This window comes from Spermophilus citellus (genome assembly GCF_964194105.1).
Source record: "Spermophilus citellus genome assembly, chromosome: 4".
Lineage (NCBI taxonomy): Eukaryota > Metazoa > Chordata > Mammalia > Rodentia > Sciuridae > Spermophilus > Spermophilus citellus.
Window position 1 is genome coordinate 45,205,777 of NC_138185.1, and position 21,042 is coordinate 45,226,818.

The following is a 21,042-nucleotide window of genomic DNA, read 5'->3' on the forward strand; positions in this document are numbered from 1 at the left end:
GCTGATCATCCATTCTTTCCCTCCGGAAACCACTGATCTTTTTACTGTCTCCATAGCTTTGCCTTTTCCAGAATGTCTTGTAGTTGGAATCATGCAGTAAGTATGTAGCCTTGTCGTATTGGCTTCTTTCGAGTAGTAATATGCATTTCAGTTCCCTCTTGGTTTGCCCAGGAATCTGTATTGCTAATAAGCATTCAGCTTGACTTTTATGCACATTACAGATTGAGAAGCACTGCAGATGCTTTTGCTTTTATGAATGTCTTATTCAGTAGTAAAGAATTATGATTCTGCCTCTCTTCCAGATGCAGATGTTCTAGAACCATGTAAGCCACACTTACTTTAAACTTATTATCTGGTAATTTTTTGGCACTGTCAAGTTACTTGGTCACTTGCATACTATATAAATAATCCTTGAGCTAAATTTTATAAGAATATGTGGGCTATAATAGTTTTATTATGTTATATATAATTATATTATATATCATATATTAATTATATATTATATAGTTTTGTGCCTATCAAGTAATGCTTCTCATTTCCCTTACCTGCTTCTTGTTCTCTGTTTTTCCCTTTTCTCATATTTTTCTAAAACCATCTTTTGAAATTTCAAAATTCAGACTAACGGGGAGAATGCTTTCAGCTGGCATTAAGAAAATCCAACTCAAAATGGCTCCCAGCCCAGGGCATTTATCAGCTCACATAGGTGAGAGGTCTGGAGATAGGCAAGGTTTACAGTTTGTATCGCAAGAGCCTTGATTCTTTCCTTTCTTCCACTCTGCCCTCTCCTTTGTCAGCTCCGTTCTGGAATTGGCTCTTATCACATTGGCAAAATGGCTGCTGTATTCTGGGCTGACATCCCTGCGGCATGGTAGGGAAGAGATGCTGGCTGATGCTATGTGCTTTCTTTCCCAGAAGCCCCCAGAAAACCTCCTTATTTGTCCAGTAAAACAGCCAACATTGACTGCTTATGTGTTCCAGCTGTATTCCAGGTTCTGATGAAAGAGAAGTGACCCCAAAACGGACAGAAATCCTTGTCCTCATGGGGTCTGTATTCTATCTAGCAAGAGGAGAAAGACATGAATAAAGACATGAAATAATATGTAAGTGATGAGCACAGGAAGTGGTGCACTTGAGCAAAGGCCTGGGGGAGATACAGAAGGAGCCACAAGGTCAGGGTGAGGGCACAGGTCCTCTTTTTATGCCCCCACTCTTTTTATGCCATAGTTTAAAAAATATATCGTGTTATTCCATTTTTTGCTTCACTTCTCTTGACATTTGGGATGAATTGTTCCTGCTCTTAAGTTTGGTTACTTTAAATTTCATGACCTCATGTTCTGGTCTCCTACCTAATTTCCTCCTCCATCCCTTGGGAAATTATATTTGTGTCTGTCACCTGCCCTCTGGCCATGCTGGTGAACACCGGGACAAATAATTCATTCAATTGCTAGTGATGGCTACCTCTTCTGTCAACAAATCCTGCACCCAGGTTTCCTCTCGTTTTATGTAGTGACTCTTGGTCTTTAATATGAGAATACTTCCTAATGTTATGCTAACTTTGAAATTAAATATGGATAAATTAAATGTTTTCTTTTTTAGCACTTTTACTTTATATAGTAATCTCTAGAATGTTTCCAGACTTAATATAGGGTTTGTGTATGGCTTCAAAGATTGATTATTCCATTTTTGCTGTTTGCCCAGTCTCCACCTTCCCACTTGCTTTTCCTTCTTCTGTCCTTAGTGGAGGATGCATTTGGATAAATTGGCTGCTCATCTCATCTTGCTGCCCTTCCAAAATATGCTTTTCTGAAATTTGAAATTTTTTATTTGGGAGAATATGTTTCAGACTTATTTATCTAACCAATATTTATTGTGCTAGAAATCATTTTCTAATACATAAATACACTGAGTTAGATCATGGAACCAATTGTCAACTCTGCTCAGTAAATAAAAATGCCCTTATGTGGTAGGCCTTTGTTTAAATGATTCCTCCCTTTAATGGGTTTGTTTTATTTACTCCTCTGTGAGTAGCTCACTCATGCTTGGTTGCTGTTCTTTCTACAAAGCCACCATCATACCTGGTTCCGATTATCATGGGGCATGTTTTAGTGATATTAATCTTCTGCTCCTTCTGTTCCTGAGGAGTCTTTTTGAACAGCACCCAGTAGAAACTTTACTTTTTGTTTTGTGGTGGTTGTTGTTTGGTTTTTGTTTTTGTGAGGAGTATTTCTGGGAATTTTGGTTTTGATTTAAAATGAAATGCTAATAACTGTAGAATCATTTAATGATTCTATTACATAGTTCACGCTGTTGGAGTTCAAAAAGAATCAGATCACATTTCCATTATTATGTATTCATTTACCAGCATCAAAAAATTGGCCCATTTTTCTGCAATATGTGTGACTACACACACACATAAGCAACTTGTAGTTGTATAAAAAATTTTACTCATTCAATTTGGGGTTAAAAGTTAAGTGGCGATTTTTTTTTCCTTCTACTTTCACATATGATTTTCTATTTCATTCAGTATGCAGTCTGAGTAATTACCATAAATTCTGACTTTTGAGGCCAGGCTAGGGCATAAAACAGGAAAAGATGAAAACATCTTGCTGTGAAGCAGGTGATGAAGGCTGCAAAACTATTAAAATCTAAGAAACCAGCGGTCAAAGGTGTCATCATTTCTTCATGGAGAGGGGACACTTCTGACAACTTTGGGTATTTGAGTACATCAGAGAAAGAAAGAGGTGACCTGGGGAGGTGAAGGTGATTAATGGAATTGAAGGTGATTAGGGGAGATGAAGGTGACCTGGGGAGGTGAAGGTGATCAGGGAAAGTGAAAGTGACATAGGAGGTGAAGATGACCTGGAAAGGTGAAAGTGACCTAGTAGGTGAAGTTGATCAGGGGAGGTGAAGGCGACCTGGGGAGGTTAAGTTGATTGGGGAAAGTGAAAGTGACTTGGAGGTGAAAGTGATTAGGGAAGGTGAGAGTGACCTAGGAGGTGAAGGTGATCAGGGTAGGGCAAGGTGACCTGGGAGATGAAGTAACCTGGGAAATGAAGTTGATCTGGAGAGATGAAAGTGACCAGGGGAGGTGACAGGTTAGAAAACAAGACTCCTTGCTGCATCTGGTGGTGGGAGAAAGTCAGATAGGTAGACAAAGAAAACCACAGCTAATGTCCCTTGCTGAAACAAGATGATTTAGAACAATGCCTGAACCCTTGAGGAAAGAATGGCTAAACCATCCTGCTTACTGAATGCACACTTGCTTCTGGAAGGGTCAGGTAAGGTGATACACAGAGCAGAGGGAAGTGAGAGTGTTCTCCTTCCAGGTCTCATGCAGTGAGACAGAAAAAAAGGGCCCACCATCATGGGTATAGCAGAAGAAGGGAGATTTAAAAAAAAAAATTTATCTGAAGCCTGTAAAGAGATGAAATTAGGGTCACATTTAAATATATCCAATGAGACACCATCTTTGTCAGTCTTTCCAGGCCTAAGTCAAAGTGTAGACAGCAAAGTGGACTTGTGTTTTTGGATTTTTATTTATCAGATTCAAAGTTCATCTTTTAGAAAGTATTAGTACCATTTTATGGACCTTCAATGAATATTCTGAATCGTTAGGATTTATCTGAGAATGGTAAGAAATAAAGATAGCTACTTGATTTAACAATAAATTGTGTCCTTTTGGTGTGTACATGACATCATCTATATTTTAAAATCACTTGCATTCTAAGAATTGCAGAGGGTGATAATAAAATATTAAGCATCCTTATAGATTTGTTTTGAAGTCATTTTATTTTATTCTATTTATTTAATTTGAGGGGTACTGGGGATTGAACCCAGGGGTGCTTAACAACTAAGCAATATCCCCAGCCCTTTTTATTTTTTATTTTGATACAGAGTCTCGCTAAGTTTCTGAGGGTGACCTCAAACTTGCAATCCTCCTGCCTTGGCCTCCCAGGTTGCTGGGATTACAGGCATGTGCCACTGCACTCAGCAAAGTTATTTTCCAAGGGGCTTTCTATAGCTAAAGCATGGATAAAGGTCTCTATAACTCCTGGCCCATTTTTAACTCATATATATTACTGTAAATTTTAGGGGATTTAAGAATTGTTTCTCAGAATACGCCTCTAGAATCAACAGAAGGCCAGCCCCACAGGGTAGGAATTGTGGCAGGTCCTGTTTCCTGATAAATCTGTAGCACACAGAGTGTACTGCAGATATGTAATAATCAGTTGCAACTGACTGAATGAATGAACCATTCTTAACAATGGTTAATAACTGATTTTAATAACTGATTTTTAAAGGAGTACATTTTTATAGAGAATTTATCACTGATGCACATTCATTTTTCCCTTTTTCTAGATGCTCCTGTCAGTTGCTGTACGTGAGCAATTAGGGCACATACCTGTTGACACATTTCCATTTCCTTCTCTCTAGCTACAGGTCCTTCTCATTCCAGTTCTCATTCCAGCTGCTGTTCCTAGCACAAGATGCAGAACCAGTTACCTTCCCTCAGAGCTGTAGAAAAAAGGTCACCCATGGACTAAACCTGCATTCTGCCTTCTGAACTGATTTAAAAATGTGAAAAATAGCTCTCATGAGCAAATGCAGGCATTTAAAGAACCCTGTCCAGTAAAAAATGCCTTGTGATCACACATACAATTTAAAATTTTCTCATAGCCACATTAATTTTTAAAAAAGGTGAAATCAATTATAGTATTTATTATTTAACCTACTATATCTAATATATTGTTTCAACATGTAATCAATATGTGATAGGATTAATGATGTTTTTTTACATTCTTTTCTTGTACCAAGTTATCAAAACTCAGTTGTTAGTTTGTACTTACAGCAATCTGAATTCTGAGCAGCCACATTTCAAGGGCTCAGTAGCCACCTGTGGTTAGGGGCTCTGTACCAGACAGTGTAGCTTTACAATAGGGCACAAACCTATTACCAAGCCCATTCTTCCTCCTGACATTCCAGGAACCAGTGAAAATTCTCAAGTGTTCCTCCTTGGCAAATAGAAATAACAAACATGAGAGCTGCACAATGTAATGCAAAATGGGTGCATCCCCTAATCAATAGTAGATTTTTATGGACAGATAAGGGAAATGATGTTTGTGTTTTTCTGGCGCTTGACAGGGAAACAGCCCCGTGTCCTACTCAACATCTATTCATCACTACAGTATGCTAAGGAAAAGCCTGGCTTTCCAAATGGACCATGATGTGGTCTGAGCTTTGAGCCTTGCTGGGGGAAGACATTCACGTGCTCATTCAATTACCTGGCTCTCAGTACACATTGTAACTCAGTTGCAGCACTAAGCTCAAACAAGTAATAAGCTCTCTGACTATCTCTATATAAGCTGCATAATTCATTCACTTAGCAGTGATTTATTGAGCACTTACTATATGCCAGGCATTGTTCTAGCCACAGGGTTGCAGCAGGGGGCAAATGGATCAATATTCCTATCTTCATGAAGGTTTATTCTAGTGGGTGGGGAAAAAAGGAAGTTCACAGAAAAAAAAAAATAGAATGAATAATGGTGATGGGAGAGTTAGGGTTTCCAGATTTTAAATCAGGGGATCAAGGTCAGGGATGATATCATTGAAAGCAAAACACTTGATGTTGAAGTGGACACAAGGCTAGTAGATTTGTTGGGGTGAGGAGCGGGAAGTCAGGTGATAACCGAGGAGGGAGCATGACAGTTGTGTTTAAGGAAAACTTTGGTGATGTGTGATGCAGAGCAGAGAAAGCAAGAAGCCAAGGATTCAGGGATGAATCAGAGAGAGAAAAGGTCTCAGAGAGACCCCAGAGCAAAGAAATAAGGGAGGCGGCTGTGGTCAGGGAGCTTTCAGTCACTGGATGACTTTGGTTCTCACTGGGAGAATACAATGGGAAAGAGCTGGGATTCTTAACTTGGGTCCATGGGTAAAATTCAGGCAAAAAAAAAAAAAAAAAAAGATATCTCTATTTTTTTTCACAAAGATTTCACTGGAATTTGGCATTTCCTTCCGTTGTAAAAGTAGACAACAAACCACCACAGTGTCAGCAGTAGCTGCCCCTTTCTCTCACATTGCAACCACAGGTATCCCATCACGTCACAGATTTGTTGACATCTACATCTGCCAGTTATTACTTATAACCATCAGTGCAGCAAAAAAATGCTAGTTATGAGACCACTGCTGAGTCATGTTTCTTTCATGTATTGTAATCCTGTGTCTCATCTTGTGCATTTGAAAACACTATTTATTCTGAGAGGAGGCATAAAAGAGGCTGGAAATACCTCTCTTCCTGGGATTTGAATAGATGGATCATAATATATCAAAATTAACGCTTTACAAATGTCACTCTGGTGGCTTGGCTGAGGGTGGATTTGTGGGGCAAAGGTGAAAAACGTGGAGACACGTGAGGATACCATTGTACCACCCCAGGCAGGAGGTGAGGGTGGTCGGGGCGAATATTGAAGCTTGGGAGAAGTGGGTGGATTTAGATGCATTTTGAAGGAAGAGACAATCTGAAGTGCAGCCCAGCCAAAGAGAGGCATTTGAGATAGCCAAGAGGTAGCCGAAGGTTGGGGCTTGAACCCCTGGAAGGACAGATTTACCATTAAGTCAGACGGGAAAGACAGTGGAGGGCTTTAGAAGGACAACACTAAATAGACTATTCGACGACCGGGTTTGTTTCATTTTGCGGATGCAGTGTCCTTTAGGGTAAGCTTATCCAAATCTTCCACAGTGTGTGAAGCTTTTTTGTCTGATACCAGTTTCTAAATCCTACCAGTAGGATGATTGGTCTAGTCAAATTCTTCTTGTGACTGTCAGTTTTTCCTTCAGTGTTCTAAGCTATGCTATTAAGTTGCAGTTTTGAGCCTGTTGCATCTTCCTAGTGAATTTCTACTTTTCTTATCAAGTAAAGACTTTTGTTCACATACTGATTTTTGCCCTAAGGTCTAGTTTATCTAATATTTATAGCTGTACCCACTTATTTTTTGGCTGTGAGTTGTATTTCCATTGCCTTTTCAGATTTATAGAGATATAATTCACATAGCATATAATTTATCCATTTAAAAGTGTACAAGATGTACAAGTCAATGGTTTTCAGTACATTTATGTTATTCCTCTATCTGACATTTTCATCACCCCAAAGGCTACCCCATGGCTATTAAACAGTCACATCCATTACTTTCTTTCCCAGCCCCTGATAACTTCTAATCTACTTTCTGAATCTAAATTGGCTTCTGCAGGACATTCCATATAAATGAAATTATATAATATGTGACCTTTTGAATAAGGCTTATTTCACTTAGCATAATGTTTTTAAGGTTCAGCTATGTTGGAATATGTGTTGGTACTTCATTTCTTTGTATGGCTGAATAATATTCCATTGTGTGTGTGTGTGTGTGTGTGTGTGTGTGTGTATCACATTTTGTGCATCCATCAGTTTATGGACACTTGGCTTGTTATGACTAGTGAGCTCTTATGATTAATGCTGCTATCAGCATTAGTGTGCAAGGGTTTGTGAGATCATATTGTTTTATTCACCTTTTTTTTTTTTTTTTTGCTGCTGTGATGAAAGCACCTGACAAGAACAACTGTGGAAAAGGAAAAGTTTATTTGGGGGCTCACAGTTTCAGAGGTCTCAATCCACAGACAGCAGACTCCCTTTCTTGGGCTCATAGTGGAAGAGAGTGGTGGAGGGAAGCAGCTCACATGATGATTAGAAAGCACAGAGAGTGACTCTATTCACCAGATACAAATATATACCCCAAAGCACACCCCCAATGCCCCACTTCTTCAATCCCATCAGGTGATTAATTCACTTATTGAGTTGAGGCTTTTGTAACCCAATCATTTCTTCTCTGAACCTTCTTGCATTGTCTCATATGTGAGCTTTTGCAGGACACCTCACTTATAAACCATAACACGTATGTTGTTAATACTCTTAAGTATTTTTCCAGTAGTTTTGTGTTCTCTGTTTTACAATCACATATTTAACCCATCAGAGCTAAATTTTGATGTGAGGTGGTCATATCAGAATCAAGTTCTTTCACATAAAAATTATCATGGTAATATTAATCGATCATTTTTAACCAGTTAATTATAGGTGTAGATTTCCTTTGCCAATACGCACAGATATTTACTACCTAAGAGTTAAAATAGACTAGCATAGTCTATTAACATTAGGAGGAATAGCCTGGTCTTATTTAATCATAATACCCTGATGACTATAGAGAATTCAATGAAAGGCCAGCTACATAATATGAATGGGCAAGAATTTTACACTGGAGTCACCAGTCAACACTTCATGGCTCTGCCTGCCACCAGAGTGTGGACAGTAGCTCCCTTGTGTGGCCAGAGACTCCACAGGTTATGTATCTGACCTTGACCCTCTTCAATCCGTGTCCAGGCTCTCACTGGGAATTGAGGGTGATGGTAGATGTGGACCTCCCCAAACCAACACAGCCCAGCTGTTACCCATGGCAGAGGGAGGCAGCAGTTGTGAGGCAGGGGTGGAGAGTACCAAGGTGCCAGGGACAGGGAACAGGTAGGAGATAACCCACTATGGAGAAGTGATGGGTGGGGGGGGGGGCGTGCATGAGTAGAGACCCCTATCCCCTGGACGTGCTGCACTGTCTCATTTCACTTAAAACACAAAATCAAAGATACAATTTTTAAGAATTTCTAAGATGGTGAAGCATTAAACTCAAAGTGTGAGGTAGGTCCTTCAGAGCATGCTGCCCTGGGCTGCTCTCTGGGGAACATGCTTGTGAAGGCAGTCCTGGTACAGTGCAATTTCTTAACTTCTTCATATCATGAAAAAATGGTTGAGCCTAGGTCTACCTGAGAAATAGAGTGCTGAGCATTTTAAATTGTATCCCTTTAAAGTATAATCTTGTTATTTTGGCTAATGGCATTATCTTATTCTTTGTACTCTTTTGTGTACTTTCCAGGTTTTCCAGAAGGAAATGAATTACTTTTAATTAATCAAATTCCAATGTGAATACGTATATACTCCTCCAAATATTATTTTATATGATATATTGCAATTCTTTCTCCACTTCTGGGAGAAATACATATTTTGGTACTTTAACCTAAAAAAATAATATTTCTCTCCTTATCCAGGTCCATTAAGATAAGATTAGCCACTTTAATGGACACTCCTGGCATTGAAAAGCTTGTGAGAAGCCTCATGCTCAGTGAAAGCATATTGACAGATTTAAGCCAATACAATGAAGCTCGCAGAGACCCTGTAAGTACCTGCAGTGACCAGAGTAGCCTCCTTCTCCTCATGATATAAGACCATTGTGACCCATGTACATTCATCTCTGAAGTTTCCTTGAACTTCATTTGGAGAATCATATGGTGGAGAGCAGCCCAGGTGGGATTCAAAGACGGGGACAAGAAAACCAAAACCAAACCAAAACAAAACAAAACAAGGAGATTGAAGTTTAAGGAGGAGAAGCTATTTTCCTCACTGGTATTGCTCAAGGCGGCTGATAATATACCCCAAATCTTTATCACAAGAATTAAAAAATTTGAACTTGAGGCACAATTACATCACAAAACTATATAAATAAATCATGGTCCCTAGACTAAGATGGATCTCCTTGTGGTCAGGGACTTCATGAAGATATGGCACCCAACTGGTAGTGGATAAAACAGAAGACCCCCTCCTACATCCATTCAGGCACTTTCCCAAGGTTAACTCCTTGTCTTCTAAGATCAGAGATTAATTGTGCCTATCAGACTTAGTGGGTCCTCATTTTGACCCTACTGGATGATGAGCCTGGACAGACCCTTTTGTTGAGCTGGCTGAGTTCTCAAGACTGGATAGGCTAGGAAGGATCCTGTGTGGAAAATGTTGGGTCCTCTTTCGAGTACAGGAAGGCATGTGTATGCCAAGGCAAAGGCAGGCTGGCAGTGGTCCTCATGTTAACACCATTATCTTAAGGGCCATGCCAGCTAAGGGCCATGGAACTAGGCTTGGATTGGGAGAAGCATCCAGTTACTTACATTTAATTTTGAAATATTTTTTTAAATATTTATTTTTTAGTTATAGGTGGACACAATATTTTATTTTTATGAGGATCGAACCCAGTGCCTCATGCATGGTAGGCAAGCACTCTACTTCTGAGCCAAAACCCAGCCCTAGTTTTGAAATAATTTTATTGAAGTATAACCACTAAGCAGTTTGATGTATTTCACAATTTGAATACCACACATAACCAGCACCTGTTTCTAAAAACAGACTGTCCCCAGCCAGCCAGAAGACCCCCTCCTACTTCCATTCAGGCACTTTCCTAAGGTTAACTCCTTGTCTTCTAAGATCAGAGATTAATTGTGCCTATTTTGAGCTTTATGTAAATGGAATCATGCAGTTTATTTTCTGACATTGGGTTTCTTCTACTCAGCAACATGTTTCTGAGATGCCCCCATATTATATCATGAAGAATCCCATTGCATGGATACATCACAATTTATTTCTTAATTCTACTGCTGAGGCCATCTGTGGAGTTCACAGTTATTTGTTCTTTTTGAGGGGAAAAATCTTTTTAGTTAATTATTAAGTCACCAGGAGGGAGACATCAAGCATCTAAATATAATGACAAATACACAAATGTTTAATATTTATAAAGGCATCAAAATGAAATAAAACTTCCCACCAGCATTTTTTTTTTTTTGCTTTGGTTTGCCTTGGTCTTTTTGTTTCATTTGTTGCTCCTTCCTTCTTAGCCCCTGTCAAGAGTATGATTTTGTGTCCTTGTTCCCAAAATATGGTCCAGGGAACCTTGTTTTGGGAGGAGTGGTGATTTCCAAGTCATAAAAGTTCAGTGGTTCTATGAGATAAATCGAATAAAATTATGTTCCTTTTCCACTTTATTGACATTTGCACTGACTATTCAAAAGTGATAGTGGATAAAACAGTTGGCACCTTACCAGGAATCAAGGCAGTGACACCAAATGTCCTATTAGTCATGGAACTCTTCATGTCCCTGACCTGCTTTCAACAGAAAAGGAAACCCACTAAGGAATATTACTGCATGCCTGTCAAAATGGCTAAAGCAAAATATAGTGACACCATTAAACGTTGATGAGGATGTAGAGAAATTGGACCACTCATGTGGAATTGCTAAGTGGTGGAGCCACTTTGTGAAACATGTTGTGTTTTCTTAAAAACAAACAAATGCAATTATTATATGACCTAGCAATTGCACTCCTGGGCATTTGTTCCAGAGGAATGAGGACTTGTACATAAATGTCCACAGCAGCTGGAATTACCCCAGATGTTCTTCAACAGATGCATGGTTAAAAAAAACTATATCACATTCACACCATGGGACACTACACAGTAACAAAAGGAATGAACTGCTAATCCATGTTATAGCTTTGGTATATCTCCAGAGTATTTTTCTGAGTGGAGAAATAAAGCACCAATGCCTAAAGGTTATGTACTGTATGATTCCATTTGTGTGACATTTGAAATGATAAAATTTTAGAAATGGAGGACAGATTATTTGTTGCCAGAATTAAGGGCAGGGGAAAGGTAGGGGGAGTTAAGTATAGCTATGAAAGGGAAACCTAAGGGATTTTTGTGGTATTGGGACTATTCAATACCATGGTTGTGATAAATACACAAACCTATGTAGGTAATGAAATTATGTGGAACTCAATACACATACGAATACACACTTGAATCAATGTCATCTCCTGCTTGTCTTATTGTAGTTTTGCAAAATGTTATCATTAGGGGATACAGGACAATGTATACAAGGAATTTCTATATTATGTCTTAAAACTGTATGTAAATCTATAATTATCTCAATTGCAATTTCAATTTAAAAAAAGAAGGATCCAGTTTCACTAAAGAATATTCTTGATTAGGCAGTAACATTACTAATTGTATAGAATCTCAGCCTTTGAGTCCATGTGTTTTTGGTATTCTTTGTGACAAAATGAGAAATATGCATGAAGTGTGTCTATTGTATCCTGAAGCATGTAGGTTGTTTCAAGAAAAAGCACTTCTGCAGTTGTTTGAACTGCATGTTGAACCAACTGCCATTTTTTAAATTTCTTTTTTAGTTTCAGTTGGATACAATACCTATATTTCATTTATTTATTTATTTATTTATTTATTTATTTATTTATTTATTTATTTAATGTGGTGCTGAGGATCAAACCCAGTGCCTCACAGGTGCTAAGCCAGCACTCTACTGCTGAGCCACAACCCTAGCCGCACCCCCCCCCTGCCAATTGCCATTTTCATGGAACACCATTTTTACATGAAAGGAAAACTGGCAGACAAAATACAGGATTTGGGATGCAAGTAGTTGTCAGACATTTTCTTAAAAATGAATGAGATAAGATTGTTACACCAAGACAACAACTGACAGCATTTGAACCCTGTGATAGAATACAATTAAGAAAAAAGACTATACAATTTAGGGAAACCAGTATCTGTCATTTATGAGTTTGACAGTTTAACAATACTTATAACACTTTTTCTGATGAAACTAATGATGATGTTAATGAATTGATGTTTTGATATTTGTTTTTAATTCAATGACTCAAGATTTGGAAAATCTTCATAGCTTGGTGAACCAATAGTTTCCAGATAAACAATGAATGATGTTGCAGAAGCATGCATGAGTAAGAGTTATTCAAAGTGCAAAAGACCAATGAATTTTAACATAGAAGTGTATACAATGTTCATTGATATGGTTTCAGATACTACATTGGAACTAATCTCTAAAACACTACACTTGTTGAGTTTTGGTGGAGTATCAAAGAATATCCATAATTATCTGAAAAATTATCTAAATACTTCTTTCTTTTCCAACTACATATCTTGGTGAAGGCAAAGTTATGTTCTATATTTCAACTAAAACAACATATTGCAACTGATTGACTGCAGGAGCAAACATGACAATCTAGCTGTCTTTTATTAAGCCAAACATTAAAGAAATTTGCAAAAATAGAAAATGGTTCAATTCTTTTGAGTATTTTTGTTTTGGAATGTATAATTTTTTAAATTAAAAATACATTCAATTAAATATGCAATATGCTGTCAATTTTCAATTAAAAATAAAGTTTAAATTTTGTTTTATCATTAAATTGAAAAAAAATTAATAAATTCAAATTGTTCTTTTTTGGGGGGATAGCAGGGATTGAACTTAGGGGCATGCAACCACATTTCCAGCCCTACTTTGTATTTTATTTAGAGACCTTGTCTCACTGAGTTGCTTAGCACCTTGCTTTTGCTGAAGCTGGCTTTGAACTCTCGATCCTCCTGTCTCAGCCTCTTGAGCCACTGAGATTACAGATGTGTGCCACCACACCTGGATTTTCTCAGTATTCTAATACATAAAATGGTGATATATATTATACATTTAAACCAAAGCTCTTCAAGAGTCCTTGGTTTGTAGGGGTTCTAGGATCATAACACTTGGGATCCATTGATGTAGAGTAAATTGTGAGTAGAAAGGAATGGAGTTTGAATCATAGATTTATTCCTTGTGAGATGGAGATCTTGTAACAGCCTGACAAGCCCATTTTCTCATAAATAAATAGATTAATAATAATACAAAGAATTGAGGTGAGGATGAAATGAACACAGGGAGGGCATTTACCTTCATACCATCCCAAAGTAAATGTTGTTAGGTATTGGATCTGTCTATCATTATTATGTACTCATGGCTTGTGGGTTCATGATCATGGACTCACAATTTAATGCTCACAGAAACTTTGACACTAATACTTTTAATGGTCTTCAAATGCATATTTATCTTTTCAGGATGGAACACCAATGCAGGCATTTGTTGCTGAAGTTGCTGAACAAATAGTTGGTATTGCAGTGATCAGAAATGAAATGGTAACCTGTGAGATGGCTATTGATTTCCTTAATCATGATTCTTTATTTCATGAATTAGCACACAATGCTACAGTTTAAGTTTTATCTTTACTTATTTAATGTGACTGCTTCTCTTTCCTAAAGTATCTAATCATCATCAATTTATATTCTACTTGGTAGTTTTTTAATTCTCCTTTTTTTAATTCAAGATTTTTTGAGTATTACAAAAAATACATGAAAACATTCTAATTCTAAAAACTCAAATAACCTCCCACACACATGAAAAAATCCAAAAAAATCTCCAAAAGATTGCTAGTGTACTAGTTATTCATTTGTCCTTTCCAGCATTCTTCTTTATATTTAATTACATGTACTTTATATTTTCCCCAATGGACAGTTACTCCAAAATATCATTAATAAGTATTTCATTCTTTCCATACTGATTTTAAATGCTACCTTTACATTTATTAAATTTCTATGTACTTGTGTCAATTTTTAAGCTCCATTCTAACGATGGATTTGTTAGTTGGTGCCTAATTACATTATCATGCACTTTGAGTTCTGGTAGAAGAGTCTTCTTTTATTTGCCTTCTTTCTCTAAATGTTCTTGATTTTTCTTGGATATTTCATACTCTCCCAGATAAACCTTCTAGTACCTATTATTATTTTTTTCTGTGCCTATTTGGATTTTATAGAACAATTTAGGAAGAATCAACATTGTTAAAATACTAGACTTACCTGAGAACATGTCTTTCTGTTTGACTCTGGGTTCTTCATAAAAGTTTTATTACTTTCTGTGTGCATGGTTTTGTGCCAGTGTTATGGTTTTGATATGGTTCATGTATTGGAAGCTTGTCCCAGCATGACAATGTTAAGATGTGGTTAAGACCTCTAAGAGGCGGGGCTAGTGGGAAATTGATAGGTCATTGAGGAAGCTGCCCTCAGAAGGGATTAAGTAGTTTTGAGGTGACATCAGTTTTCTTAAGAGAGAGTTGATTAAAAAAAAAAAAAAAAAAGCACTGAGACTGGCCTTTTCTCTCCCCTTGTTTTCTTTCAGTTCTTGTTTTATTTTTGCTTATTTAATGTGAATGCCTCCCTTCTTCTTGCACACACTCATGCCACTATATCATTAGCCCTGAAGCCCTTACTATCATCTGAACCAATGGAGCCATCTGGTCTTGGACTTTAAGTCTCCAAAACTGTGAGCTAAATAAACAGTACTGTGAAGTATCCCAATTTGATGTAGTTCAGCTCTAAAGTGGCCCCAGTTCAATCCCCAGTACCAATAAATGAATGAATGAATGAATAAAGCACCCATAGTCAGGTGTTTTGTTATAACAATGGAAAATGAACCAATACATCCAGATATTTTGTTTACTGTGCAGGCCACCTCCCCACCTTTTCCCACCCTGTTCCTTCCCTGGAGGCCAAACTGAATGGGCAGCATCATAATGCCTATGCTCTTTGGCTTCCATATGCATTTGGCCAGTGGGAGGCCTTGACCAGAGGAGGTAAGGACAGTGAGCTTGGGATGCTGACAACTGGTTGATATGTCCACTTAATCTCCTGGCCTTATCAAGATGGCCTCTTCTCCAGGATGTTCTCTTTGTGGATTCCTGTAACATGTCCTCCTACTCTGCCACTCACTTAGGCTATTAAAAGCTTGCGGTTGCTGCGGCACCATTCCTACTAATTTCCCTACACCCAGCCCCATCCTCATAAATATTTCCTTTGTTAAAACCACTTTAATTATCCTAATTTGAATGTGCCATCTGTTTCCAGCTGAGACCCTGCCCTCGTACAGTCTTGGACATTTATGATTTACTTATATGTATTTCATGATTTTTTTCTTGGTATTATAAATAAGCACTTTTTCTTGCATTTTCCAATTACTTATTTTAATATACGGTAAAACTACTAATTTTTTTAATTTTCGTCTCATACCTAACCACCTTTCTGAATCTCTTTCTAGTTCTCAAAGTTTTGCAATTGATTCTCTTTCCAGGCATAGCATCACCTTCAAATTATTTCATTGGTTCAAGGAGTTAGAGAGCATGCTCAGATTCAAGGCTGGAGTGGATTCCACCCCTTGATGGGGGTGTGGCAATGGCACTTTGTAGAAAACACATATAGGATAGGAGATACTATCACATTGGCCATCTTTGACTTTCCTTCTAATGTGTATCATATTTCTTTTTGCAATTTTAGCATATGACTCAGCCAACCTTAAAAATAGTAGCTATTTTTGTGTTGTTTTTTATTGTAATGGGATTATTTCATATTTTCCTCCATTTAGAACATTTGCTATAGATGTCTTGGAGATATCAAATTAAATAAGCTTTCTTATATCTTCAGTGTGTTAAAGGTTTTTATTATAAACATATATTGAATTTTATCAAATGGGTGTTTGGTATTTTTTGAGATATTCTTATGGCTTTGACTCCCCCGCCCCCTGTGGTTCTGGGAATCAAACCCAGGACCTAGCATGTGCTAGGCAAGAACTCTACTACCAGACTACATCCCCATCCCTAGATATATATGTGGCTTGGTCAGTTTCCCATTGCTGTGACAAAATACCTGAGCAAGTCAGTTTAAAGGAGATTTCAGTTCATGGTCACTTGGCTCCATCATTTCTGGGCCTGTGGTAAGACAGAACATCACGGAGGGGAACGTGTAGTGGAGCAGAGCTTCTCACCTAATGGCAGTCAAGAAGAAGATGGGTGGAGGAGAGAAAGAATGAGAGAAAGAGAAAGAGAAGACACAAGGGAGTGGCTGGGGACATAATATAACCTTAAGGGACACCCCAAGTGACCTCTTCCTTTAATTAGATCCCACCTCCTAAAATCCCCCGCCCCAATTGTGCCACCAGCTAGGAACCAAGCCTTTAACACATGAGCCTTTGGGGAACTGTCCAGATCCAAACTGTAATATGTACTATATAGTATCCCTTTTCTTGCATTCATTTCTCTTTTTGATTAAATGTATCTTTGAGTTATTCTCTTAAAAAGGTAGTAAGGTCTCCTACTCTATACATATGCAAGAAGTTTTCATTTTTTTCTTCATGCTGAAATACTCATTTGGCTATATAAAGTTATTATTCAAGTTATTGGTCATCATTATACTCTCATTATTTTTCAGTATCCAGGATCATTGATAAAATATAGCCTAATGGTGACTGAATTCTTGATCCTTTGTAAATAATGTGTTTAATCTCTCTCTTTGAGAATTAGATTTTCTTCTTATACCAGAAATTCTGAAATTTTATCAAGAAGTGTCTATGCCTCTTTCAGGAAAATTTTTTGTTGTTATTTCATTAGTTATTCCTACTCCTCCATTGTCTCTATTCTCCTCTTCTTAAGTTGCTCTTTAGGTAGATATCTTTTGAATTGATTCTTCAATGTCTTTTAACATACATGTTATATAGATAATACATATGACAGATAATCTTGTATTTCTTACTCATTAAGAATTTTCTTTGATTTTTGTCTTCTTAATTCCTAATTGAGTCTTCAGTCATGTTTATTCTGTTATCCAGGTCTTCTGATGGAATTTGTATTCCAGAATTCATATATTTAACTTTCATGTCTCTTCCTTGTTTTCTAATGGTTTCTTTTTGGTATCAACTTGTTTGTTTTGTTACATGCAAGATCCTTTTGGGTATCTCTGAAGACATTATGTAGAATTAAAAAAAAAAAAAACCTCCTCTGTTCTCTGATCAATCTGTTTCCTCTGTAGCAGGTCATATGCTTCTCCATTCTGGTTTTGTTTCAGTCATTTTTCCTCAAAAGTCAGTCTGTGTCATGAATGACAAATTAAATTGTCAGTATGGGTGGTTGGCTGGCATGTGCATGGTTGGCAGTTGTGTTTATGTGTTTCTCTATTGCTTGTCTCCTCTCCCCCTTTGTCTAACTGGGAGGGAGATGACCATTGTCTAGCCTCCTCTTGTGTGCTTGAAGATAATACCAGCAGGCAGGCAGGGACCCCAAAGTGCCCAAGAGAGGAAGGTTTAACCTAGTAGTAGAGTTTCCTCCCATTTTTACATTTTTGCCCCCCTCCACTAAACTCCAATTATTTTAAAAATAAATCTTGTTATTTTTAAGGGATTTGGGATGGAAGTAAAATTACACATTGCCCATCTGCTGTTTTGAGCTAATAACTTTTTTTGTTGGCTCTTTGCTTTTTTACTTTTCAATGAGTTCTCAGCCTTACACTTATTACTCTTTTTTATTTTATAATGAGGGATGTCTCTTTGGTAATTAAAGAAAGTTATTATGGTATAAAGGCTGATACAGAGTCAATGCAGATTGAAAGGTTGCCAGAATTGCCCTCAGGTCCACCACTGGTCTGGTTACCCCAAGCCCCGTTTCTTCTGTGCTTTGTGGCAGGAGCTGAAAGGCAAGGGACCTTGAAGAAGCTTTTGCTACAGTATTAACAGTTTTCATGAAATTGCTAATACCAACCTTGATGATCACAGAATAAATCGAGTTTGTTGCATTCTCCAATTTCTCTTCTTGAAAATATGCTTCTTAAAACAATTTTCCTAGGGAAAATGAGAAAATCTAACTCGAAGTTTTTCAACCTGCATTTAATTTGTTTCTTTCCTACATTTCAGGTGTATTGAATATGTTTGATTTTGCATTCAGTAGGTTTTGTAGGACTTATTTGTCAAGAATTAAGTCTCCTGTCATCAGAGAGAGTCATATTTGCTTTGGATTGCTCCCCTTCACTCCATGCTCCCAACAGTACACATCTGGGAGGTAAAGCAAAATGGGTTGACCCAGTACACAACTAGCACAGATAAGCCCCTAGTTCCCAATGCAATATAGGGAGATGCAGTGTGTGCCCCAGAACCCATCTCCTAGAAACAGAAGCAACATGCCCAATATTTCATTTTCCATATGAACACTCATGAATCCTTTAAATTACCTTCTGTTATATAAAACTATTATACATGAGACATAGAAAGTTAGGAAAGCCCACACACTCAGCCCAGCTACTTGTGCCAGTTAAAGTATGTGACTTTGAGATGGCATGTTTCCACCATAACAGGTGAATAGTGACATCCAGGAATGCCAGTGGGTCTGTTTGTCTAAGTCCAGAATTACTCACATGCTCAGTCTCTTGTGCTGACCAGCTTGCACTCGTGGTGTTCAGCAGGGTTAAGGGCTGCTGTCCTGCCAGACGCAGGCTCAGCGCTCTCCAGTTAATGTCAACCGTGGGTATAATGAACGAACTCCAAAGCTGTGTACCCCCCAAACAAGTCATCAAAACAAGCAACTTTCAGGAATCATTACTTTATATTTTTAAAAAACTTTTTAGTGCATTATAGTTATACATAATAGTGGGGTTTGTTTTAACATATCCATAAACACATATAATGTAGTTTTCTCCATTTCAATCCCTACTTCCTCTCTCTCTCTTCCCTTCTTGCTTCTCTAATTACCTTCCTCTACTCTGTTGTCTATCTATTTATTTATTTATGATTGGTGAATTATAGTTATTTATAAAACTGGAATGCATTGTGATACATGCACAATAGCATAATGCTTTTTTAAAAATATTTTTTAGTTGTAGTTGGACACAATATCTTTACTTTTACAATATCTTTATTTTTATGTGGTGCTGAGGATCCAACCCAGCGCCTCGCATGTGCTAGGCAAGCACTCTACCACTGAGTCCCAGCCCCAGCCCCAGCCCTTCATATGCTTTTAATGTAAAAAAAAAAAAAAATACTTCATGAAGACAAGGTGGTTTAAAAAATGGGAGAAAAAGACACTACAGTAATTTTTTTTAAAAAAATATTTTTTAGTTTTACATGGACTCAGTATTTTTATTTTGTTTATTTACTTTTATGTGGTGCTGAGGATCGAACCCAGTGCCTCACACATGGGAGGCAAGCACTTTACCGCTGAACCTCACCCCTGCCACCCTAGAATAATTTTTAATGGATATTTATCATAACATGTATGCTATTTGTTTAAAACACACTTTCTCTGCCTCTTCTTTAGGATGTAGAGTACATACGGTCCCATTACAATATTGAAGATTTCATCTACTTCAGCCACCATCAGCGGGAAGAACATGGTCACTTGTATCACTTTGCACTGAACCCTATTTTCCGGCACTACACCAAGTTTTTTCTGAAGGAGATCCTTCGCTTAAGCTATAAGTCCTGTCTCTACTATCCTATTTACCCACAACCCAGGAAAGGCAAGGTAAGGAGTTTTTGTTATTCCCTATACCAGCAGATCAGCATTCACAGTGTCATTCCTATTGTGTGCCCTTATCTCATTCATTCCTCTCTTGATGGGTTTTGACATGGATATGAATTTCCAGTGACCACATTGAGTTTGGCCCTTTTCTTACACTACAGTGAATATCCAGAAAGCTTTCAAGTTCTGAGACAACAGCAACCAATGTTATTAGTAGAGCAATTTGTTAGCTTTTCTATATTGACAAAGCAGAGACTAAAAACTATGCAAAAATATCTGAAACGTGAAAATCAAATTATGTCTTATGGCGCATTAGTGCAATGCCAAAATAATCCTATTGTGTTTCTTCAAGTAAATAAATAGAATAAATTAATTCTATTCTATAAGATTGGTGTGCTTATACCAGCATTCCAAGTAGATTCTATATCCACTCCATAAAAGTAATGGATAAAAAGTGGAGATGTATGATCCTATCGTAAACATTATGTAGTAAACACCCGTATAACTCCATGTAAAATTATGTAGAATAATAATGGATGTGTGTGCACTAAAAATAAACCTATTCTATTTCCGAATCCTGCACATTTCAGTACATCTTACCATAAAGGTAGGAGTGTTTGCTTTCTTCAAAGTTGTATCTCCAGTGCCTTAAAGCCACACACACACACACACACACACACACATACACACACACACACACTTCTTCTCTCCTCCCTCCTTCCCTCCCTCATGTTAGGTGTCCTGATTGTTCCACAGGCAAGTGCCCATTCAATCTGGATTCCCAAGGGGTTGTTGCCCTGAAAGCCAGTCCCTCAATCACTGGCAGCATTTGTCTCCTCGATGAGAACTCGAGATGCGATAGGCTTCAATACTAGACTGGTTAGAAGCCATTCCATCAGATTCCATTCATGACCTCAACCTTTCTTGTGTTCTGCCTGGAATCCTTGACATTGTCCCACAGAAGACTCAATGGTTTTTAAG

At 37.7% G+C, this 21,042-nt stretch overlaps 1 protein-coding gene across 1 annotated transcript in view; it reads left to right on the forward strand.

The window, feature by feature from the left end:
* CFAP61 (cilia and flagella associated protein 61) overlaps positions 1-21,042 on the forward strand; it is a gene marked incomplete at its 3' end in the record, with an annotated part of 257,071 nt that overhangs the window by 76,433 nt on the left and 159,596 nt on the right. Inside the window, exons 14-16 of the mRNA XM_081290916.1 lie at positions 9,124-9,250; positions 13,793-13,870; positions 19,858-20,064. Coding sequence (XP_081147042.1) covers positions 9,124-9,250; positions 13,793-13,870; positions 19,858-20,064 — 412 coding nt within the window. The remainder of the gene's footprint in view (positions 1-9,123; positions 9,251-13,792; positions 13,871-19,857; positions 20,065-21,042) is intronic.